This window comes from Larimichthys crocea, unplaced genomic scaffold (genome assembly GCF_000972845.2).
Source record: "Larimichthys crocea isolate SSNF unplaced genomic scaffold, L_crocea_2.0 scaffold97, whole genome shotgun sequence".
Lineage (NCBI taxonomy): Eukaryota > Metazoa > Chordata > Actinopteri > Sciaenidae > Larimichthys > Larimichthys crocea.
The window spans coordinates 238,094-261,394 of NW_020861315.1; the positions used below are offsets into that span (position 1 = coordinate 238,094).

Consider the following 23,301-nt stretch of genomic DNA (forward strand, 5'->3'; position numbering starts at 1 on the left):
GACACACAATCTCAGTCAGTCTCCCCCTCTTTCAAATTCACACACACACACACACACAAACACACACCTGCACACATATAAAGCATTACAGGAGAAACCTCCAGAAATAGCTATGCAGTATAATAGCTAAGCATTCTCGAGGTGAGAAGTTGCAGCCGTGGCTATCCAAACCCCATCATTACTGTCATGTGCATCATTAGAATAAGATGAGAGCAGACAGAGAGAGAGTGGGAGGGAAAGCAAAGAGCGAGCAGGCGTATTTGTGATTTAAAACGTTCAGAGTGGACAAACTACAAATGAATTTTCTTGAGCAATTCAACTTATTTGCATCTGTGAAAGCCTAATCCCTAACCACTGCATAATGCAGAGCTCAACTCATAGCTTTAAGTGTAATCAGAATCAGTGGGGCATACCACTCATAGCGTGCACTCTCCCTGCAGCAGACAAATCCTGAAGTTCAGTCTGCAAGAGTAAGAAGTAATATTACACAAGTTGTCTTTGTAACAGTAAGAAAACACGCTGCCATAGAAAATATTTTATTGAAAAGGCTTGTGTTCCTTCGTAACAATATAAAAAATACATGTTAGAAAACATACAGTATAAATAAGCCTGTTGAATGCACTTGATGTATCTGTCCTTTGTGAATAACAATGTTCTCTACATAACAAATATATGTCATCTATTACGTTAAAATAGTGTCTTTTTAATTATTTTCTCATCATAGTGATTTTTTTTTTTACACTGTACATCTGTGCTCTCTTTAAAGTAATGATGTAATCAGTGACAGCCCAAGCTAATCTGATCCTAATAATCCAATTGGGTTAATTGGCTGATGTTGCACTTTTGTTTCACTCTATAATGACCAACACAAACACTACAGGTATTACTGCTCTTGAGACGGAGCTAGAGGACAGGTAACAGGTAACACATTTACATTACATTACAACAGATGTCTATTTATATTACAACGCTGATGAAATGTAAAAGAACGATGTAGAAAGGTCAGAATATCCAAAAGGACAAAAATGTTAGCCTGAGGGTACAAAAAGTGAAATGTTTAAAATAGCTGTTCTAGTTTTAAGTAGATCAGTTTGGTTCATCGATGGGCCGGCGACAGTAAGGACAGCAGTTGTGTTGGAGCACGAGGAGCTCATAATCCTCACTGTGAAACATCTATATGAGAGAATACAAAGAAATGGACATTAGAAAAGAATAAACAGATCTATAGACAAAAAGAAAAATGACAGAAAAATGTTGTATATGGTTTTACACAGTGGGTTATACAAGCTTTGTGTCTTATAAGTGCTGTACCTTAAAGCAGGTGGGGCACATGGTGATGCTCACATCAGGCAGCAGGGAGCGGAAGTATTCCCATTTGAGCGGCCTGGGCCAGCGTTTGATCAGGACGTCCCTTCTGCTCATTGAGCGCAACACCGAGCGACTCACCTTGACTGGGACAAAGTTCGAGCCCCCCTGCTGTGTAAACAGACACATGAACACATCCACGTTCTATTATGGACCCAGTCCTTTCACCCTCTCCAGCTGGTTTGCCCAGTTGGTGGAATATTAATCGCCTCATCTGCGCCGTCCTTTCTTACCTCAAAGCTCATTTTGGCTGTAAATGGGTCTTCCTCTGCATCATCCAAACCATCATCCATCCTCAAAGCCTGCAGCTCTGATTTGTGGTAATTAAAGGACAAATAGCTGAAGCAACGCACAACATTTCGGCATTACATTTAATGTGTTATGTATGTTTTATCTAGTTATGTATTTTTAAAACATAAAAAGAGAAAGTGGGTGTTTAAAATAGCAATCAGTCATGCCTGTCAGTCATGTCGTGGCTCTGGAGAAACAGAGCAGACCTCAGTGCCCTTGAGTGTCTGCCGGCTAATGCAGGTTAATCCCTGCACTAGGGCTGTGGCTACGGCTCTCGGAGGGTTAGTGTCATTAAGATGAGACAGGAGAGCCTCACTAACCCTATTAGCTCAAGAGCTAAGATGACTTAGCACTGACAGCTTACCCACCAGCACAGAATCGAGGCCAACGCAGACTAAACAGCTTCTTAGAACTGTCACAAGGCGGAGGGGAGTCACGTGCTTCATTTTGAAGTGATGTGCAGTATGTTAGGGCAGGGACACAGGACCAGCAGAGCGAGGAGTTAATAATTCATACAAAGCATGTGAGTCATCTGTTACTCTGTGTATGTGTGTGTGTGTGTGTGTGTGTGTGTGTGTGGTTACACTGTGTAGATGACCAAAGGATACCACCATTGTCCATATCGTGCCAGCGTGCATCCCTCTGATCCGTGTGTGGGACTTCTAGGTCAATCAGAGACACAGCCTCTTCATCGCTGATGCCCTCCTCCAGGTAGAACTGCACCAGAGGCAAAACCTCTGTACAAAAGCAGATAAGACACAATTGGAGTCCTCTCTATGCAAATACTTCCCACAATCTGTTTGTGTGTCACTGACCATATGACGAGGCCGAGTAGATGAAAGGCTGTCTGCAGTTGATGCACACACTGCCCTGGTTGTTCAGTAGGGGGTTGTTGGTGGAGCAGCGGTAGCACATCATGCCTTCAATCAGGTCCTGCAGGAGACACATGGAAGTTTAACATACACTTCCAAGAACACAGGGCAGGGATAACCCCTCTAATATCCAAAAAGTATTCATCTGTGAACAATATATCAGGATGTACATCCAACTTTTAAAAACACACCTCGCTGTCATGAAACGGTTTAGCGCGAATGGTGAGGCTCCCCAGTTCTATGGACTCCTGGAAGCGGGAGGGAATGTGCAGCTCCTGGAGCTTCTCGTAGGAATACCTGGCAAGTTTATATGCACCTAGCTTTTGACTCTGCTTGGCCAAAGCATACAAGGTGTTACTAATAATTAGGTCAAGAAAAACTAATGTACTGTAGGGGGAATAGTTGGTGATCCAAATATAGCTTCATTGAACAATTGATTTCTGGGTGTCTTATTGAAAAATTAGTTACTTTTTTGTGTCTGGTGTGCATTTATAAATAGGTATAACGGTGTGTTCCCGCATTTCTCTTAATGAGTTGAACAACAGCCTTGCTGAGCCAGCAACATTGGCTAAATGCCTTGAAAAATAATACCATGGTAAGAGTGTTTGTGGGTTTGCGTGTGTGCTTATGCAAGCCTGTGTGGCTGTTTTTGTGTTTGAGTTGAGGAAACTGCAGCTTATTTGTATTTATAAAGAGACATATTGGTAGGAGAGCAGCTCTGAGAGTGGCAATGACAGGTCAATGAGTTGCAGCTGCAACAGCTCTATGTTGGCACTCCTCCATCACCTACAACTTAACACTACTCTTCTCCCTTCCTCTCCACTTTAGCTTCCACTCCAGCTCCTCCTACACACCCAGTTCTGTTCCACGGCTGGGACTGATGATAAATGCATGTCCTCCTATTGTTTAAACTTGTTTAGTGCAGCTTTTTTGTGATGTGTTTAATTGTTCAGACCAAGTCCAACGTGGCCAGGCTCAGTCTATAAATCTAAGTTCAAAGTTTCTGGAACACCTCAGTTTGGCCACAGATCCAGCTGCTCAGCCTGATTTCCTTCTCAGAGGCTGGGTTTTCCTTCCTCATATTCCACTGTGTGTGACCACATTGGTTTGTCTGTGTGGCTGTGGGTGGCTGTGTGTGTATTTTTTCAAATTAAAGCACATTGTTTAGTGTGTTTATGTATGTACATGTATGCACAAAGTTCAGTAATCAAAGCATTTGTTTTCAAAAACGGAGAATGTGCCTCTTCCTGGCATCGTCCCCTCCTCCCCATCATCACCCCTTTTATTTCTCTCAGCAGCAGCGTGGTTTCCGTAGTGGCGCCAACTCTTCCGTTTTCTCGCTACTTCTATCTCCTTTCCACCTCCTTTATCATCACTGTCTCTGCCAGTCTTAATTTCAGATTGGCATGTTTGGTCTTGAGACTTTTCCAGGGAGGAAGGGCTCCACAATGGTTTATTCTAAAAAATATCTGCCTGATATCTATGTAAGGGCTTTCTCAAATGGAAGGATACACTTTGGAAATTCCTGGTGGTATTTCCTTGGTGAGGTTGTTAAGGAGGAATCTGCAGATGTTGAAGAGCGTCTCCGGCATGTGGGAACTGAAAGGCTCATCCTGAAGATAGACACAGTTAAAAATGAGAAATGGAAGGTGTAGGGATTATAAAATCTCTGATAAAAATGTGCATGTTCCTACATTTTCTTTTAAAGCTTCATCTTTCCTACTCCCCCTCTTAACGTTTTCATCTTTTAACCTAGTCTAAAAGCAGCCTAACCCCTTTGTGGTGCCTCGACACACCTCACAGTGCTGTGAAAGGGAACGGAGAATTTGCTAAAGCAATCACTAACAGCACCTTATCCTAGAGTTGATAGTTCAAATCTATAGTGCCTGCCCATGAGAGTTAAAGTGAGATATCGAGGTTCCCTGCTCTGGTCTGGATCACACCGAGGCTTCACAACTGCAGGGGTGTGACCACAGCCAAGCAGAAAGCTGAAACAACAAACTGAGGACACTGACACAGGCCAGGTCACCCGTATAGCGCCCATAACCAGGGGTTGCTTGTTTGTAAGTATGTTAGGCTTGGGGACTTGGAGAAGATTATTGATTTGGCAGTCGTCATGATCAATCAAGAAGATGGTTACCATAGTGATAGGGGTCAAAGAGGTTTCAGGAAGTGAACTGCTGCATTAAGGGAATCTATCACTGTTACGTGAAGTAAGTCCATCAGAAATTCTTTGTCAGTCAACTTTTAAGTGGAACATAAAAAAAGCGGTAGTTCAAGATGATTAGATTCCCCTTCAGTACTGTCTCCTTTCTTCACTTTACTCAACAACAAACAACTCATTTACCCTGAGTCCCTTTTTTCGGATTGACATAATCTTACAGAGCCAGACCTTTTTCTTGTCAAATTCACAGCAGCCTGAAGAAATTTGAGTACTAAAGTTTATTAAAAAGTGGGCAGAATCACAGAGGGGTTGTCAGTACACTTCATGTGAGAAAATAAATTATAATAGGAACATGAAAGAGTTTAAATCCAAACTGAAATCTAACCATATAATATGTACTGTTTCTGGGCTTTCAATCTGACAGCCAATCACATGGCTTCCTCATTTTTTTTAAAGCCTCCTCCTACTTTTGTCTGGTCTGGCTATGAAACATTAGGGTTGACAACAGGCGCATGTTCTCACCGTGTAGCGCTGAATAGAGCGATAGACATGGTAGAGCTCAGCAAGATGCTGAAAACGCTCAAACTTCTTTAGCATTTCATCCCTCTGGTCTTCACTTTCTGATTCAGATAAACACAAATGTAACAAAAGGCTTAGTGAGAGCCAATAATCTGCATGCATTAAGCTTTAAAATAAAAACTAATTATGTTTCTCAGTGCTCACAAGATGGCTCTCACCTCTGGCAATGTCCAGACACTGCATAGACAGCATCCAATAATAGTACCCTGCATCGTTGAACCTGTTTTCCACCACTGCATTGTGGGTCAGCTGCTCCAGGACTTTCACAGCTTCGTTCTGTCGCCCTGCCTTATGAAATGCTAAAGAGTGAAAAACAGAAAGTGGTGAAGGATGGATTATTATTTGTCCTTGAAAAACTGTCTAGTCCTGAGGCAACGCTGGATTTAAAGTGTCAATCCAAGACGTCCCTGCTTTATTTATTTATTTTTGGGTGACATCTTTGGTGTCAAGTTGTCATTGTGGTTGTGTTTTTGCACTTTACTTGCACTAGTTTCACTGCCTCTCATATTCTGTTTGGAAAAGGATTTTAACAGGAAAGAGCTACCAGACATTTTTAAGATGATTATTACATTATTAAGAACAACACAGCTTTCATGAATTAGCTGTCTCAGTAACAGAGAATACAAAAGCAATCATTTGTGTTTCTGAAATCATGCCATAATAAAGTTCAATCAACATGTATCTGTAAAGAATCACTGAAGATTAGCTGTTTGCTGATGAAACTGCATTCTCAAAGAAAATGCCTTTGTACATAATGGACATTTCCATTTTCTTTTTTTTTTTTTGCACATAATAACTAATGTCCCTTTTTTTCCCCAACACAGCGAGTTTGACTTTAAAGCACCAACAAACATGAGCTCCACTCTTCATGTTCCTATCAGAAGGTAATTAGAAGCAGCTTTCAGGGATCGACCCCACCAGTGACCCCGTCCATGCAACCACAGTAGGGGTCAGGACATATTAGTGGTAAATATTAATCAGTCTACCTAACGGGATGAAAACCACATTCAGCTGCAGTTGGTTAGTCTTAGGAAGGAGCACACCCCCCCCTTACCCCTTAAAGAAACACAAAACACAAGCTGGCAGTATAGTAGTGTTCTCAACCTTTTCTAATCAAAGCTCCTTAACAGACAAACACACGTTGTTTGACGTGTGCTATAACGGTAAATAAAGATAACATCTTTAGGACAATTGTAATGTCAGCACTCAACTTTTTGTGAAAAAAAATAAAATAAAATCTGGTTAATCAAGCTTATGGCATATAGATTCAAAAGTAAATGATTTCAATGGACAGAACCGAGAAACTGTGAAAAGATACAATACAAACTGAATGTGACAAATAAGAAAACTGTCAAATAGCTGTTTGGTGATGATAAAAATGCTGCAGACCCACTAAAAACCCCTGGAGGTCCAGGACCTCATTCTCGACACAACTGACCTACTGACATACGTACTCACCAATTCAGTCTGGTGTTAACCATTTCTAAACCTGTCACTGAGTAATACCAGCACAGTGCACATGCCAGAATCTTAGACTCAATTACAATCACTGGTAACGTAATACTCTGTTACTGTCCAACTTAAATACACACGATCAGCAAAATGCATGACCATTAGCAAGCTCCAATACAATCAAGCCTGTTCAGTCTTGTTGAGACAGGCAGAGGAAGATTATGTAGAAGAGGAAATATGCCTGCTGAGATCATAATTATAAATCTATGAGCTGATTATAACTATGGTTACAGTTGGTAATCATCATCAGAGCCGCTTGTAGTACTGGTGATTAGAGGCATGCATGCATGTCATTCAGTTAACAGGCAGCCCAGCTCTGTTCTGCTCTGCTCCAGCAAAGAAGATCATGTTTTACAGTGGATACAGAGAATCCTAAGGAAGTAGTGAAAAATGTCTGCTTGCAGAGCTGGCCAGGCTTTATCACTTCCATATGTAAACATTGCCTGCGAGTGTAGATTTTAATGCTCACTGAAATAACCCTGAAAAGTTGCACTATTAAAAAAAAAAAGTGGATGTATACATCAGAGCAACCTGTGCAGGCATAAGGGTGACGCAAAACTCACCTTTTTGCGCCTCTTCAAAGCGGTCATTCTCAGCCAGCCACTGGGCGTAAGGCACAAAGACGTTGTTTTTGAACTGGGGGTGCTTCTCCACCAGTGAGAAGGCCTGAAAAACGAGTGTGTGCAAAGAAGAGAAGAGAGATGTAAAACAGTTTATGTGGCAGGTTTGCATGAGAAAGTCACACAGATTGTAACATATAGAAGAATGTAAGGCTGCCCTGGGTAATTACACCTAAATTAGGGATATACGAGGTGCCACACATTATCCAGAAAAACACACATTACTTCCTGTCAAATTGTTTCTACAGCATTATTAATTAGCCGAGAACAAAGAAAATGTATGAGCTGAGTTGATTTCACACCCAATTAGAACTATAACTGCAGCTCTTACCCTGTTTGAATGACGGGATATAAAGAGCTGTTGTAGTGCCCTAAGGACATATATTTGCCTGTCATAGTGACTGATTAATCTAAAAACTTGAGCCAAGAAACACACACCAGTCATACCATACAGTAAAAGAGAGAAAGGGAGTGTGTGTGTCCTAGGCCTGTGAGCCCAAAGTCATTTAAAGAAATACATTGTTTTAGAAAGAGTGGGTGCTGTGAATAGCATCCATATGGCCCATGCTGTAACTCTAGTCTGAGGTCTGTCCTGTCTTGGTGTCCACCTCCCCTGGAGAAGCACATAAAGCCTAACGGTTCTCTCAACCTCTGCCTCCCTCCCTCTGCTCTCTCTTTTCTCCTCTTTGAGGATCAAATAAATATCCAGGAAGGCTTCCCTCAGACACTACAGCAGAACCATGTGATCCTGATTTGATGTTCTGTTTTTGGCTCTTCTGTTTCAGCATGCAAATCACCAATGTGCATCTCTGCAATGCCTTTAACTCAATTAAAGAACAGCAGATGGATTAAAGAAATGCAATATTTCCTTTCTTTTTTCTTTTCTCGTCTGAGGAACATGATCCACTGTGATGTATGAATTTGATTGGAAGCAGAATCGAGCTTTAAGCTGATACTCTTGCAGTGCAGTAGACTGTTTTGTGCTTCTCACTCTCTAATCATAGTGTGGGCATGGATTCAGAGAAATCCAAAGCTGGATGATTAGCTCTGGAGTGTGCGTGGTTTAAGTTTGTCAGGGTATGAGGAAAGTAGGCAGATGCATTGTCTTATTATTTGCATTCAGCTGTGGTTACTTTAACAAATACAATATACTTTTCTGGCGATCCTTGCAAAAACTGAACAAGCCATGAACATGAAATGGTTTATGATATTGGTTTCTGAGTACCACAGCATTTTATTTAGAACACCCCTATGTGGCTCACACTATATTTATGATGATTGTCTCAGGACACTCTATATATATACTCTAAGCCATGATGAGCAGAGCAGGTGTGCTTCCCGTGTGCATAAGTATGTCAGACCTCGTCCCAATGCCGGGTTTCCACATGCAGCTGCAATAGAGCCTGCAAGTCTCCCATCTTGGAATAAGTCTCTGAGGCATAGCCATGGTGCTTCAGCCTCGTGAAGTAGAACGCGCACTTTGCCAGCGGTTCACGCTCAGCCTTGTCCAACTTGCGAGCGATGTCGATCAGCCTGAATGAGAGGAGAGAGGAGAGAGGAATGAGCGCACACACAAAAAACAGGGCGAGTGCAGATAAACCCGTACACGGAGGTCTGCTATATCAAACTATGCTCATGACCTCAAAAAGAATATGAACCAGTCAGGGTCACAAGCTGAATCAGTGTCTGTGTTCAGCTGCAGTGTTTGCTGGGCTGACCAACTGGTAGCACCACAGGGGATCTCCGCATGCAGACAGTAGGTCAGATGGAGTCAGTGGGGAGTTCTGATATGACCACCAGACACTGGCTTATCACTTTGCCTGGTTTTTAACAACACGCACTCACAGCCCACATTCCCACACAAATGAGTGAAAGCTAATGGAAAGGTAATCATTCCCTCTGTACTTCTACTACATCAGCAGGTCAAATATACCTTTTAATACTGATCCTCTGAGTGAGAGACACATGTTCTAGACATTTACTATTTTATTGCTTCTTTTTGCTACTAAGTACGCAACAAAGAGGTTATAGATCCCCTCCAGACATGTTTTAAGACTGTCTGATATGTTTTTTCCAGAAAAAAGCTAAGTGACCCAGTTATTTTTTTATTTAAATTACATCTGCTCTTTCCCCGTCATTGAAAAACCCAGAAATCTAGCAATATGCAATTATTTTTCAGTTTAAAACTACTAGACTACTTCTTAGTGGACACTTTACGCCTTCAGCAGATGAAAGTGAAAAGAACCTACTAGTGTCAAACTCTACACATATATCACTCTGCAAAGAGAGGGTCAAACATCCAAGAGTAGAAACAATAACCAAACCATATTTCTGACTGGAGAGGAACTTAAATCTTCAATGCATTAAATCTGCAAAGGATGAAGCATCCTAATGGCCTAGTTGGCTACGTGTGTATTTGTATCACTGTACACTGTTTGTATCATTGTATTACCATATTGAAAGCAGTTGTATTTTAGATTACACAAATGCGGGAAATCATACACACAACTCTAAAAAGTTGGTTTAGAAATGGTTAAACAGGAATAACAATGTTTCCTATGGTAAAAGGCTCATCTCGAGGGTTTCATATAGTGACTGACACCTACATGTCTGCCCAGCCGTGTTCGCCTATAATGTCTATGGCTTTGAGATGTTCTCCTGCTGACAGGTACATCTCTGCTGCTGCCCGGGGCTCCTTGCTGCTCTTAGCCCAGTCTGCCTGCTTGGTCATCAGGATCCGAGTGCTCTTAGGGTCTGTCGCTCCAACAAAATCCTGAGAGTAAGACACAAAGTTTCAAACTTACTAACATACTGATGGTAATTTTAAAAAAAAAATGGAATCTTAATACACTCTGGAAGGAGAGCAAGAGATGTCTAGTTCAGACAGTCATAACTGTGTGGGTCAAGGCCGAGACAGGAGACAGAGAATCACACAAACAGCAGGCTGCTAGAGGGCCGTTCCCTCCGGTGTCCATCCTACCTAAAACAAACAGCCTGTAGGACCAGATGGCCACACAGCCACATAAATATACAGCAGCCAGATCAAACACACATACAATCTGATATAAGCACACACACACAAATATACATGAACAAGTCATGGCTGTGTCATCTGCTCCAGCAATGTGAATGTAACGCTGATGATCAAAGTGTCCCTCCGCATGTAAACATAATAAAGCATGAATTTGTCTCAACTCCAACTGACCTTCTCATCAAAGTATTCATGTAAAAGCAGACGCTCGCCTTATTTCTCTCCATTTGTGCTCCATTTACAACTGTAACTATGTGTGTAAGTTATCCTTGGGTTGCACATGGATATGTGTGTAAAAGCATGGTGTGTGTGTGTGTACTGATCAGATGATATATATGTGGAGATTTCAGTGATATATGAGGAGATGAAAGACAGACGGTAAAGGGGGGCCGTTTGAACACAGTGCAGGGCCCCAACTTGGCATAACTGCACATGATGAAGAAAAACACATGTTCTACACCCCTAAAACTTGTAGTCCTTTCCAGGTTGTTCTGTCCGTATCCATACAAAGGTATGCTGTACATGCATATTTGTTTCGGTCAATCGATGATTTAGTCACCTTAGCGTAGTCGAACATGCGCAGGTCAGTATACATGCTCAGGGCTCTGGATTCGTGGCCAGTGCGTTTGTAAAGCTTGGCTGCCTCGTGGAATTTCCCCTGGTAGGCATAGACGTCTGCCAGGAACAGCTCATTGTCGTTCTCACCCCGCTTCTTCCTCTCCTGCAAATCAGTCAGCACAAACACTGGCATGTGTGCAGAGATAAACACTCGCATGTATGTATACACACTCACACAAACAGTTATGCGTGTGTGTTGACACACATGTTGAGTCAAACAACACAGAAGGCACTTAAAGCTTTGCTGGATGCAATCAGCCTCACTTTTGAACCCACACTAAACTCTTGGCCACTGTAAGAACAAATACTATTTACTATTAGTATTTATACAATGAAGATTTCTTTCATATCACTGAGAAAATGCACTATTACTGAAGGACATTTCCTTTTTTCAAAAAGGGAGAACAGCTGAAACTTTTTGCCAGCACAAGCAAAGTTGAAAGACCTTCCTCTGGCCCTGTATGTGTGTGTGTGCTTTGCTGTGTATTGGCTTATGTGTGTGTGTGGATTTGACCCCAGAAGGTCATTTAGGATACAGGTTCCTCCCTTGTTTGAGTGTGTAGTGTGTGAAGTGTAGCCCAGAGCAATTAAATATATGATGACAATAATAATTGCTATTGGCTCAGTCTGAGTTTCGTGATGTCAGCTCTGGTCGGAACAGAAATCAGCAAACAAAAAATGTGAACTTGGCTTTGCACAGTATTGAAGGATTTTTTTTCTCTTGCTGAAAAATAGGTCTGACCTCGATGCTGTTGATGAGTTCCAGGTAGCGCAGGTCTCTTATTCTAATGAAGGCCTGAAAATGAGGAAAGACAAGAAATGACTTAGAGGGCGACCTCAGAATCTGATGTTTTGTTTTCTTTTGCAGTACCATCTCCTCAAAAATCCTAACATACCTTCTTCTGTTTATATTTGAATGCCTGTGTAATGTGCGTGCTGTAAATATATGTTTCCAGATGATAAAGTGTACGAGTAATGCTAAGTGACATCAGAAAAATCTGTGCTTGACTGGCCTTCTTTGCAGTGTCAAAGTCGAGTCCCTCCAGGGCCTCTGTGGCTAAATCCCTCCAGTCACTGTCTGTCACACCTAGACAGGCGATCTGATAGGCCTCCTTGAACATCTTCCTCTCCAGATACTGGTACATGGGTGCTGACTGGGCAGAGCAACAACACAATCATCAAGCATGATAAATTTTACAGTGTGAGAACAGCGGCAAACTAAACAATAAATAAAAAAGGACCAACAACAAAATCATATCTTCACCACATACTTCTCAATAACAAGCAAATACATCAAAAAAAGCAGTCCATGTATTTTTTGTCTTTGTAGTACAAATGAACACCAAGATATTTAAGATACACTGATTGCTGGCAATGTTTAAACATCATCATCACATGGAACACCATCATTTCCTCTAGACTAGGACCATCTGACAACATAATATGTACCTGAGGCACCTCCACAGCAGACATGGAATAAACATGGAGACAGAAAATCTTTGAGCCGTTGTAGCCAACCATAAAGCCTTGCATCTTCTGCTGGTGTACAGGAAAGTTGCTAGCCTTGATGTTAAGGTAGCCATTGCCAGAGAAGCACAGCATGTCCTCACACTGGGTGTTCCAGGCCACGCTGTTAGCATTAGGCTCCTACAAGGACAGAAAAACAAAGGAGGCACATAAAGGAGGGCAACAGAGAATAATAGAGAAAAACAGACAGGAGTGCAGGAGTAAAAAATGTACCTGTACCTAATGCAAATATTTATACAAACATGCATGTTTGTATTTTATTCCACCCTGCTGCACCTCTGAAAGTTATGAGAGGAGAAGTTTCTCAACCATACCCTTAACCCCTAGCTCCACTGACCTGAAAAAGCAGTTCTTTACTGTTGATGTCGTATACTAGGAGAGTGTTGTGCTCATCTACCACAGCCAGTTTATTGCGAGAGGCACTCATGTCCAGGCAGCGCACTGATGTTGACAGCTTCAGCAGTGTGATGGGAAACGGGTTGTCAACAAATATCTTCAGGATCTACATCACAAAACACAACAGCCAGCAAAACAAAATCAGAATACAGCATCGGCACTGATGCTAGTCGAATTCACTATAAGGAAGGTATCAATGAAAAAGATGAGAAAGAAATATGTTTCATTTATGTTCAAATCCCTGCACCACTGGCTTGTGGGCATAAGTGTCACTTCTGAGGTTACTTAAAATGGGTATGTGTTTTCTCAAAATACTCACAGCTCCATTTTTTAATCCTACTAGAAGGCCCTCTCTGCCTGGCGGACCACCAATCACTTTGATGTAGCGAATTAGAGACTCCATCACCCATTCTTTTTCTCTGACACTGGTGAAGGACATGCACTGGAGCCTCTTCTCCTGCTCAAGAGCAGAGCGGGAAAGATGAGACAACAATTACATTCAACACATAAAAGCCCAGTACAGTGTGACCGAATGATCCTGTTTTTATCAGTCTGTAAACCTCACCTTTTATGTTATTTAAACGTACTTGTAAATACCACACTGCAAAGTGTGGCTCAGTGTCACAAAGTAATGCTATAAAGATAAAATACAATTTGATTTGACACAGACATACACAGCCCTTACGAGCACAGCCCATTCATATGGTCTAAAAGCTGTCTGAGGCACGAAACATGAGCATGCCTGTTAAAGAGAGATCTGAAGCACCTCTGTCACACACAGACAGATTTAAAGGGAAATAACCTCTGTGTTATGGCTGCTCCTCCTCCCTACCAGCCTCTGTCAAACACATAGAGACAAGAAACAGAGAAAAACCCCGAGGGACACCCACTGGTTCAACAGACTGTGGTTCTTCCCCTTCATTCAACTGTCTTGCTTGATCCAGTTTGAAGAGGGTTGGGAGTGAGGCAGAGCCTGTGGCGCACATGCACAGCTGCACAGCTAGAGCCTTTTGCAAACTAGGCAGAAACATCTGGGATTCCAGCAACTTCAAATTATATATTTTTTTCTCTGGACTGTTTGGGTTAGTATTGAATCACTCTGCTTCCATCGTGTTAATTATGCTCAAATGTCTCTGTGGCATCTTGCACAATCTGTCAAGTGTGCATCCGAACAACAGTGTCACTGCAGGTCAGTATAATTTAGTCTAAGAAGCAAAACTGAAGGAAAACAGTTTGTCTCATTATGTGAGGAAAGACCCAGAACACAAACTCTCTGGTATACACAAGCAGGAGATTTTAAGCTGATAATGGAACTCTTGATCTCCCCTGACCTGACACAGGATGATATTCTGGGAGCAGACCACCAGCAAGTTGCATTCAAACTTCCTGCATATTTTCTCCTTGATGCGGTAGTGCATATCTGAGAAGTCGTCCGAATAGAGCTCATAGATGAGGATCTTCTCAGGCAGCTGGATAGCAAGACGGTTTCTGTAGATGGCGATCTTTTTCACCAGCTCACGACACTTGATCCTCACTGGGGGAAGACGGAAATGAAGGGAGAGAATGAACATGTTCTTCTCAGAGCTGAGTATTACAATCCCAGTAATGCTGTCATGCTGCTCTTCCCTTTTTGTCAAAGAAAATAAACACGCTGAAACCACTCCTTTATAAAAACAAATCTTTTATATGAAGAATGAAAAGAGACATCTGCCATTTGACAGCGGACTGGCTACCCTTACAAAATAGCAGTTGGATGACTGTAGATGTGGGTGATATGACAATAGAAAAAATATATAACATGATCCTATTAAAGCTGTTGGTAATGTTTAAAGATTAGGTCAGAAAATATGTTTTTTATATGTTTAATCCTGGTACTAACTGTGATGTTTCAAGACACTAACACACCCTATTACTTGAAGTGTCATCCTGCTACAGTACTCTATTATAAACTCAATATCCTGTTGCTTAAACAAAAGAGAACCTTTTTGTTCAGTGATGAGGTGCTGGACAATGACATCAGTCATGCTGTCTCTATAAGCATAGCGATCCTTGTAGAGGCCGTGAACTGTACTGAAGATAAGTTGGTAGCAGGCGATGGTCCCATCCTGGCAGCCCAACACCTAGATAAGAGATAACAATGTAGCAGTACATCCTATTAACACCTCTAAGAAAAGACTGTGAGAGTGGGAAAAGTGTTCCTGTAGTTAAAGCATCTACACAGTAGAACTGAGATAATCTGCCAGCGACCATTTCACTCTTGCATCCCTCATCGCTTTCAGTTAAATATTGTGAAAGGAAAAACTGCCAAGGTGCTACTGTAAAATCAAAAGGCGTTGTGTATCTGTGTAGCTAAAGAGGCGCAGCGCCATCAGATCAAGAAAATGTATCAAATGCAGACTGGCACTCAGGTCTGAGCTTTATCAGTGTTTCACATCACATCTTCCTCCTCCTTCTCTCAGTATGACACATACTACTATGAGGATAACTTCTCTAGACACATGAGTACATAAGCTGAGGACCCACCACAAAGTTGGAGTCAGGCTTAACGCGGCACGTCCACACCCAGGAATGCTGCTCTCCAATGGTGCCTAGCCGCACACCGTCTTTAGTGTACAGGGAGGCCTGTTTATCAGAGCCACCCATGACTATATACTCGCCCTTGGAGAAATAGCTGATGCAACAAGGGTCATAGGTGAGAGTCCTGTCTTTTCCAATCTGAGAGAGACAAAGAGAGAAGTGGCCATTAAACCAAGAATAAAAGGAGTATTTCTCATATTTATTGCCTATGGGCCTGGGCCAACACTTCCCACTGTCTGGGCTGACACACATCAAAGTCTACAGCACTTTCAACCATCCCTCTTAGCGTTTGATGAAAAGATGAGGCTGGTTTAAATAGCCTCTATTGTAATAGTGTTCAAAGTCCATTTGCACAACATCATTTTAGTCCCCCAAATCTGTGCATCTGTTTCTCCTCACTCTGGAAAAAAAGGCTGCCTGACAAGCCATAGTTATTTTCTTTCATTGCGAACAATTCCTGGTGTTGTAATCAAAACAGAATGTTCACTTAAATAGATAAATAGGCCGTTGACAATATATGAGCCTAAGGCATAACGGCAAAATAATGAACAGTGCATATTTGTCCATAATTACGGTATTGCCCGCAGGGAATTTAGGAGGGAGGAGGGACAGTGAGGGGGCCATTAAAGCATAGCGGAATCACTTCCAATGTACTGTTATGGTTTCAATAGACCCTGACAGTCTGATTACAGCAGGAAACACAGGTCTTAAACTCATAAAGTGTTTCGATACCATATATTTTGGCAAGATAGGCAGTTTCAAGTATTCTTGTTTTTTTATTGCTGTAGCAAATGATAACACATACAGTAAGCTAATAGTCTTCTAGTATTATCCACGCAAAGTAATGAGACTGCCTATATTTAGTCATCTAAGTGCCCTTTTAAGCAGTTAGAAGCTGGCAGAGGAGTGTTGTTTGAATGGAACATATTGCACGACTAAGACTCAGCATATATGCATGCATATATACACATGCATGCATTATACAAATGTTAGTTGTGCTTAGGCATACCATATGATATAAAATGCATATTTAGGCCTTTATTACATAAATCTGTGATAATCACCTGTTTCCCGCTGAGCTGATAAAAGGACAGCTTTTGACCCCAGTCTGCCACAGCCAGAATGTCATTGTGCTCATCCCTGTGAAAATATAACAAAAATGACTTTAGGGATAAGTACTCCTGTCAACATACTTTACTGACTAGGGCTTTGGTTGTTCAGGTAATGATTACAGTGTTATCACAGAGATGTATGGTCAGGCCTCTTTTCCCAATGGAAAGCTTTTGGCTTTACTATGTTTGTGTCCTCAACAATGTTAAGTACATGACAGGACAGAGATTATACTAATCTTTATTATTGTTATATACAGTAAGCCCATGTATCTAGCCATCTAAGCCCTTGTGCTGACAAGAATTCATCCTCCGAAAGCATATGTCAGAAAAACAATGAAACCCTAGCAGCTCAAGAAAAACTATTTCCTGAATTACCCCAAGCTCTGACCTCTGTGTGATGACCAAACATATTCCATGAAGCAACCCAACAATAATATATCTGCTGAATCTTATCATTGTATCTCAGCACTGGTCTCTTTTCCCTTCCTCCTTCAAATTTCCATCTTCCTTTCTCTCCTGATCAGTAGTTCTGTGAAATGGCTACAGGTGGGCTCCTTTCTTTGGCTGTAGGGGTCATCAAGAGGCGGCTCCCACCAGTCATCATGATCTCCATCGCAGAAATAGATGTACTGCTCTTTGGTTGAGCACTGCCACCTGCTGGCCCCATGCAAGCTCTTCATTTAAAATGTAATGTACTCTCATTCGCACATGTGTGTGACAGTGTGAGAAGTTTAATTTAATAAATTAGTTAAAGTTAAGATGAGACACAGTTTTGTGTTTTTACAATCGTATGCTGCAATAATTAAGAAAGACTTACTTGGAGGGGTTCCAGGCTATGGACCAGATCGGAGATGAGGAGCCTCCTGGACGCTCTATCTTGACCTTCTCCTCTCCGTTCTTGTTCCGAATGCTCACCACTCCATTCATCATGCCAAGGGCTAGATACTGGCCATCATTTGTCCACCTTCAATCAAATGAAACCCTTCAACACAAATGTGTCCTGTTAAAGTATACAGATGTTGCCGATTTTAATTACAGATTTTACTTACCCACAACATGTTATTTTGCTGCTCACTTTATGTTTGTTCACAGATTTTTGCTCCGGGGACCACAGACCTAAAAATGTAAAGGTAGGTGAGATGTCCTGTGATCCATGGGGGCAATCATTTGTCTTATAAATATTTATAGGTTTATAGCATGTTATGTAAAAGATTTTAGAGTCCAGTCTAGACATGGTGCACTTACCAAAGTCACCTGAAGAGCAGGAGGCAAGTTGGTGAGTGACAGGGTTGTAGGCAACACACTGGATAGAGTCATTGTGACTACAGGTAAACACAGAAAAGAAAACAAATATAGACTGAAGAGCCACACACAGCAGAGGATGTCTTAATACTAAAGAGATGAGCAAAAGTGACACTTACGTGTATTTCAAAATACCCTCCAGTTTAGACGTCCAGATGATGATGCTTTTGTCTGCTGACCCTGAGGCAAACCTTTTACCTGTAGATGAATGCAGCAGTTATTAAAATAACAAAGATAACTAATACAGGAAAACGTGGTGTACAAATGAAAATTCAGTTGAGTACCATCTTTAGCATAGGCAACACAGTACACTATGTCTTTGTGTCCTTTTAAAGGCATGATAAGAACTCCATCTGCTGTGTCATACACCTGAAACAAAAAACAATACATTCAAATCTAGTAATAATTATTATAATGTATGTATTATTTAGATATGTGCAAACAGGAAAACCTTACCAGGACACGAAGCCCCGCAGCAATGATGAGCTGGCTGCCATCTGGCTTGAAGGCAAGATCATAAACACTGCAAGAGATAATAATGGTGAAATGGTTATCCAATTAATGGTCATTTATCAGGTCCTTTTCTTAATGGAAATATACAAATATCACTCAAATGTGAGGATTTGTTTGTTTTTTTTTTACTGGATATGGAAAAAGAAGAATTGGCCAAAACAAGCAACATTTCTTAATTTTGAAAACAGCAGTATGAACAGTCACAAACTCACTACTCGTCCCTGCAGACTCTATGTGTTACATCAACACAGGATCTACTGACTCTATGTGTTACTTTAACGCACACCTTTTATTCAACATCTTTTGGTCTGCCTTGTTTTGATAAATATCTTGCACATTATAATTTTTTGTCCTCTCTCTCTCTAAGTCAGCTGATATACAGTAAATGGATGGATGGATATGGAATATTATGCATACTAAACCTTTTGCACATTACCTGGTAAATACTTTGTATATTCCTGCACAAAGTCTTTTCATTTTCATTTTAAAACATGCATATATTTTTGATACCTGATTTTTACTTAATGTTTGTTATGTATTTGGGGCGGCAGTAGCTCAGTCCATAGAGACTTGGCTTGGAAACCGGAGGGTGGCCGGCTCAAGTCCTGCATGGACTGGCAGCTGGAGAGGTGCCAGTTCACCTCCTGGGCACTGCCGAGGTGCCCTTGAGCAAGGCACAAACCCCCACAACTGCTCGCAGGGCTGGCTGCCCATCACTCCACCATCTCTCTCCACATTTGCATGTCTATGAGCCTTGTACCGCATGTGTGTTTGGGCTTAGAAAATGCATTTCCCCGTTGAGGGGATTAATAAAGTATCTCTCTCTTAAAAGTCCTGCAACCTACTTGGCAATAAACCTGATTCTGATTGAATGGTTTTTCCAGAGTTTTCAACTAAAAAGCTAAAAGTAAAAGACCCCAAAACTACAAGAAACCCTACCAATAAGACTGGTGTTAATCGTTAACCTGGTTATACCATTTTAATACCTCAATAATGTGTCTAAATCTGCCTGTTAACGACAGTTAGCAGGCTTAACACTAACATTAGCTCATACCATATAAAGTTATATCTCTCTCCAGAAAGAAATGCAGCATGCTTCGCTGTCAATAAGACAAGATATCTTGCATGACATATCTTAGAAACGAGACACATTTAGTATCTCTGTCATTAAATGAAGCACAAACGAATCGGGGTGCTAACTTCAATGCTAGCCAGGCTAGCACTAACTAGTTTACATAGCAACCGCCGTTGCTAACCACCAGCGTCGGGCCTCGGTTTGGCAGCGTAAAAAACATAAACACGTAGACTCTCACCATTGTTCACTGACTGTTTCCTTCCATGCTAATACGGCTCTCATCTCCACCCTTTAACGTTCAATAGGACCGATACTTTTTTGGTTGTTTTTTTATCCACAGGTTGTTTGTAGCTTCTTCACTCGGTTTTTCATACTAAGCTCCGTTTTCGTTATTCTCACTGCGCAGGCGCGGATTTGCCCGCTGCTTGCTTCCTGTTATGCTCCAGTCCTCCGGTGTTCACAGCAGAAAGTAACCGGGAAGTAGAGCGCTTATTTCAGCCACTGCACACCTCTGAATGCAGGATTCATGTATGTTTTTTTTTTCCGTTATATTAACATGTTTGTGCTTTGCTGCTAATGTCAACACATGCTGTCCATGATATGTTTGGTCTCATGCGATCTCATGCATGTGTTGTTTGTGTTTTAGATAAAGATGAAACAGATGTAACAGAGTAACTCCAGTCTCCACGCCTCTCAAAAAATGCTCCCCACAAGCTGTGATGTCCAACTTGAGGCCAATGGAGACATAATTAACCAAAGTTGCAAGGACGAGGATGATTCGTGCCACACTTCCACAATGCCCTCTGGCTGGATCAGAGAGGTGAGGGTGAGAAAAACAGGCAAGACTGCAGGCAGACTGGATGTCTACATTATAAGGTGATTCGAGTGTTTTCTTGTAATCATGACTGAGTGTTTTGCAGATGCATTCAGATCAGTGTCTGATTGATCTTTCTGTTTCAAGTCCCCAAGGGCTGAAGTTCCGGTCAAGAGCGTCCCTGCACACTTTCCTTCTAAAAAATGGAGACGGTGAATTAGACATAAACCTTTTTGATTTCACTGCATCTAAAGGCGATGATGTCATCACTCCCTCACAAGTGAAACCGAGGGTAAGAAAGAAAAAACATGCAGATGGACAGCAGGTGGATGCAACAGAAATATTGGATCCACCTCCAAATAAATCTAAAAGAGCCTCTTCCACCCTCAAAAAGAAAAATATCAAGCTCTCAGAGGATGCTAAACATATTAACACTGACATTGCACTGGAAGAGATCCCACATGTAGGAGAAATACAAGGTGCTCCTTCACCCACAGTGGATGATGCCACAGTGCAGAAGAGCCCCCAGCGGGTGGGTCTGCTGAGAGAGAAGCTCCTCAGACTGGCTCCTACCAGTAACCAACAAAAGACTTTAATTGTTCACAAGCACACACAAGCAGACTCGCAGCCTTCTGTCCCTAGTCTGAATGTTGAACCTGCCACTGAGAGCGAGAACGAGGGTGAGGATGAACGCGACAGAGATGAGATACAGATTCACAGAAAAGGTGACAACGAGCCTAATTCTGAGCAGGAGACTGTGGAAGAGGAGGTGTTATTACCTGACATCACTAGTGGGGGCTGCACAAGAGTGAGAGAATCCCAGAATAGTAAGTATGATCTTCACTTTCTGACAGCTTGTAAAAGCAGCAGTTAAGTTAATTTCCTCTGCATCTGCTTTTTTTAAACTTACTTTTTTTGAAACTTTAGTTTTGCACATTAAAAACAGCATATTATACAGTACAGTACAATATCACATTTTAATCTGTCTTCCAGCTGCCTTCACATTTTGTAGTTATAAATACATACTGTACAAATTCAACACAACCAAAGATACACCAACAGGCAACTCCATTATGTACAATGCACTACACATTCCAATGTGAATCAATACAACAACTCTGCCATAAATTCTACTTTTATGAAGCTGAATTTCTTTGTTTTTGTTGATACTGTCAGAGAAGTATTAATTCTACTTCGTGTTTATTATAAAGAGCTTAGTGGATGCTGTTGTTGTTTATATAAATTTATTTAAATAGGTTGTCCAAAATATGAATGTAATGTTAATATAATGAATACGATGCAGTTGCAGAGTTGTTGTATTGGATCACATTGGATTGGTGGATGTGGATGGTCGGTACGTCTCCATCAGGAAGGGTAAAATGTCAATTATTACGGAAGATCTGGCATATGAACCCAGTCGTGATGAGTCTCATAAAATATGTGATCACACTTCATAGAGCTCTCATGCTTTTTTTAAATCTATATATTGGATGAGGCAGGATCAGAATTCAAGTAAAGCACTTGGTGTGGCCCGTAAAATGATTTGTAACAAGTAGAATACTTCTTTAAGGACATAAAACATATACTTCTTATAGTTACTTAACTTTGGACATGACCAAAAAATATGACTTACATTTGAACTATTCACTAACTGTGCTTGAACAACTTCAATTTCTCCTTTCTTGGTAAGGTTGTAAGGAACTGTTCTGTTCAAGTTTTTTTTTAGAGCATTTTTCCATTACTTGCAGGTCCTCTTAAATATTAAATATACATATTACATGTTTCTTGTCTGCCTAGAGTCTAAGAGCATGAAAGACAAACGGAAAACAAGCCCGTATTTCAGCAGAAAACTCACCAAAGATGGTAATGTTAAATTGGTTCATTTAATACAAGAAACCAAGAAAACTTGTGTATATGGGACTTAAAGTATACCTATAACATGTACACTGTCTGAACACAGTCCTGAGCCCACCCAGGAGGAAGGTCTTCAAGAAGTGGACACCCCCTCGCTCACCCTACAACCTCGTACAGGAAACCCTTTTCCACGACCCCTGGAAGCTCCTGGTGGCCACCATTTTTCTGAATAAGACAAGCGGTAGGATCAAACAATCACATTGCATTGCAACAATATTGTAGCAACCAGAACTTAAATCTATTTTTGTCTTATAATACTCCAGGTAAGATGGCCATACCACTACTGTGGCAGTTCTTTGAGCGATATCCGTCTGCACAGGTGATCCGGGAGGCTGACTGGAAGCCCATGTCTGAGCTCATGATGCCCCTGGGCCTATATGAGCTTAGAGCCAAAACACTCATCCGCTTCTCAGGTGAATGATGTCCACTATTTGTGATCGATTACAGCACACACTTGTGTGTAAGCAAGCAGTATGTTTGTGCACTCATGCAGCCATATCAGAGGGCTGATGAATCTCACTATTTGTTTTCTCCTGCATAGATGAATATCTAACAAAACAGTGGCGTTACCCCATCGAGCTGCATGGTATTGGGAAGTATGGAAACGACTCCTACAGGATCTTCTGTGTGGGAGAGTGGAGACAGGTGAGTGTAATCTAAAACTGTTTTACTTTCAGTAGATTACATCGGTTTTGTAATAATAATTAACACAAAATCGGGTCTTCTTTTATCAAAGGTGACACCTCAAGATCACAAGTTAAACAAATACCATGCCTGGCTGTGGGAGAACCATGAAACACTCGGAATCTGAAAGTACAAAGAACTACAAGGAAGATTTGTTGTGGCTCAGACAAGAAAATCAGTTATAACACTGCTGTTATCTAACAATTAGTATTATGTTGAACTTGCAAAGTTAAATCTAATTGATTTAAATTATGCAGAGACACTCTCCAAATGTTGAAAAAGTTTTACTCAACGTGTAATAAAATGTTTTAAATGGTTTCAAGGTTTAAAATATT

General features: G+C 41.3%; 2 protein-coding genes across 4 annotated transcripts; one reads left to right on the top strand and one right to left on the bottom strand.

Annotated features, from left to right (window-relative positions):
- Nucleotides 1-520: 520 nt before the first annotated feature.
- Nucleotides 521-19,925, bottom strand: ift122 (intraflagellar transport 122 homolog (Chlamydomonas)). Of its 2 annotated transcripts, XM_027277226.1 has the most exons (30): nucleotides 19,793-19,925; nucleotides 18,423-18,489; nucleotides 18,251-18,335; nucleotides 18,086-18,164; nucleotides 17,910-17,986; nucleotides 17,714-17,780; nucleotides 17,482-17,628; nucleotides 17,259-17,321; nucleotides 16,617-16,692; nucleotides 15,499-15,690; nucleotides 14,957-15,095; nucleotides 14,307-14,509; nucleotides 13,295-13,432; nucleotides 12,917-13,081; nucleotides 12,502-12,699; nucleotides 12,066-12,206; nucleotides 11,795-11,848; nucleotides 10,994-11,155; nucleotides 10,010-10,176; nucleotides 8,765-8,936; nucleotides 7,347-7,449; nucleotides 5,430-5,570; nucleotides 5,215-5,312; nucleotides 4,041-4,141; nucleotides 2,720-2,885; nucleotides 2,472-2,589; nucleotides 2,265-2,393; nucleotides 1,599-1,675; nucleotides 1,312-1,476; nucleotides 521-1,173 (listed from the first exon to the last, which is right to left on the bottom strand). In XM_027277226.1, the coding sequence occupies exons 1-30, from the start codon at nucleotides 19,834-19,836 to the stop codon at nucleotides 1,087-1,089; spliced, it is 3,621 nt and encodes a 1,206-aa protein (XP_027133027.1). In that variant the 5' UTR covers nucleotides 19,837-19,925; the 3' UTR covers nucleotides 521-1,086. The 2 variants fall into 2 exon arrangements, with proteins under 2 accessions (XP_027133027.1, XP_027133028.1); XM_027277227.1 differs by lacking the exon at nucleotides 17,259-17,321.
- Nucleotides 19,926-19,967: 42 nt separating this feature from the next.
- Nucleotides 19,968-23,285, top strand: mbd4 (methyl-CpG binding domain protein 4). Of its 2 annotated transcripts, XM_027277249.1 has the most exons (8): nucleotides 19,968-20,082; nucleotides 20,201-20,374; nucleotides 20,516-21,195; nucleotides 22,166-22,231; nucleotides 22,329-22,463; nucleotides 22,546-22,695; nucleotides 22,824-22,927; nucleotides 23,019-23,285. In XM_027277249.1, the coding sequence occupies exons 2-8, from the start codon at nucleotides 20,328-20,330 to the stop codon at nucleotides 23,091-23,093; spliced, it is 1,257 nt and encodes a 418-aa protein (XP_027133050.1). In that variant the 5' UTR covers nucleotides 19,968-20,082; nucleotides 20,201-20,327; the 3' UTR covers nucleotides 23,094-23,285. The 2 variants fall into 2 exon arrangements, with proteins under 2 accessions (XP_027133050.1, XP_027133049.1); XM_027277248.1 differs by lacking the exon at nucleotides 19,968-20,082 and having other exon boundaries at nucleotides 20,202-20,430.
- Nucleotides 23,286-23,301: the final 16 nt, after the last annotated feature.

Coding starts and splice junctions, on each gene's coding strand:
- ift122 (XM_027277226.1), bottom strand. CDS start 19,836: ATGAGAGCCGTATTAGCATGGAAGGAAACAGTCAGTGAACAATG. Junction 5,571..7,346: donor CTTTGAAGAGGCGCAAAAAG/GTGAGTTTTGCG, acceptor TTCACTCTTTAG/CATTTCATAAGGCAGGGCGA. Junction 4,142..5,214: donor GCTCTATTCAGCGCTACACG/GTGAGAACATGC, acceptor GTCTATCTTCAG/GATGAGCCTTTCAGTTCCCA.
- mbd4 (XM_027277248.1), top strand. CDS start 20,255: ATGCTCCCCACAAGCTGTGATGTCCAACTTGAGGCCAATGGAGACATA. Junction 22,232..22,328: donor CAGAAAACTCACCAAAGATG/GTAATGTTAAAT, acceptor GTCTGAACACAG/TCCTGAGCCCACCCAGGAGG. Junction 22,696..22,823: donor AACACTCATCCGCTTCTCAG/GTGAATGATGTC, acceptor TCTCCTGCATAG/ATGAATATCTAACAAAACAG.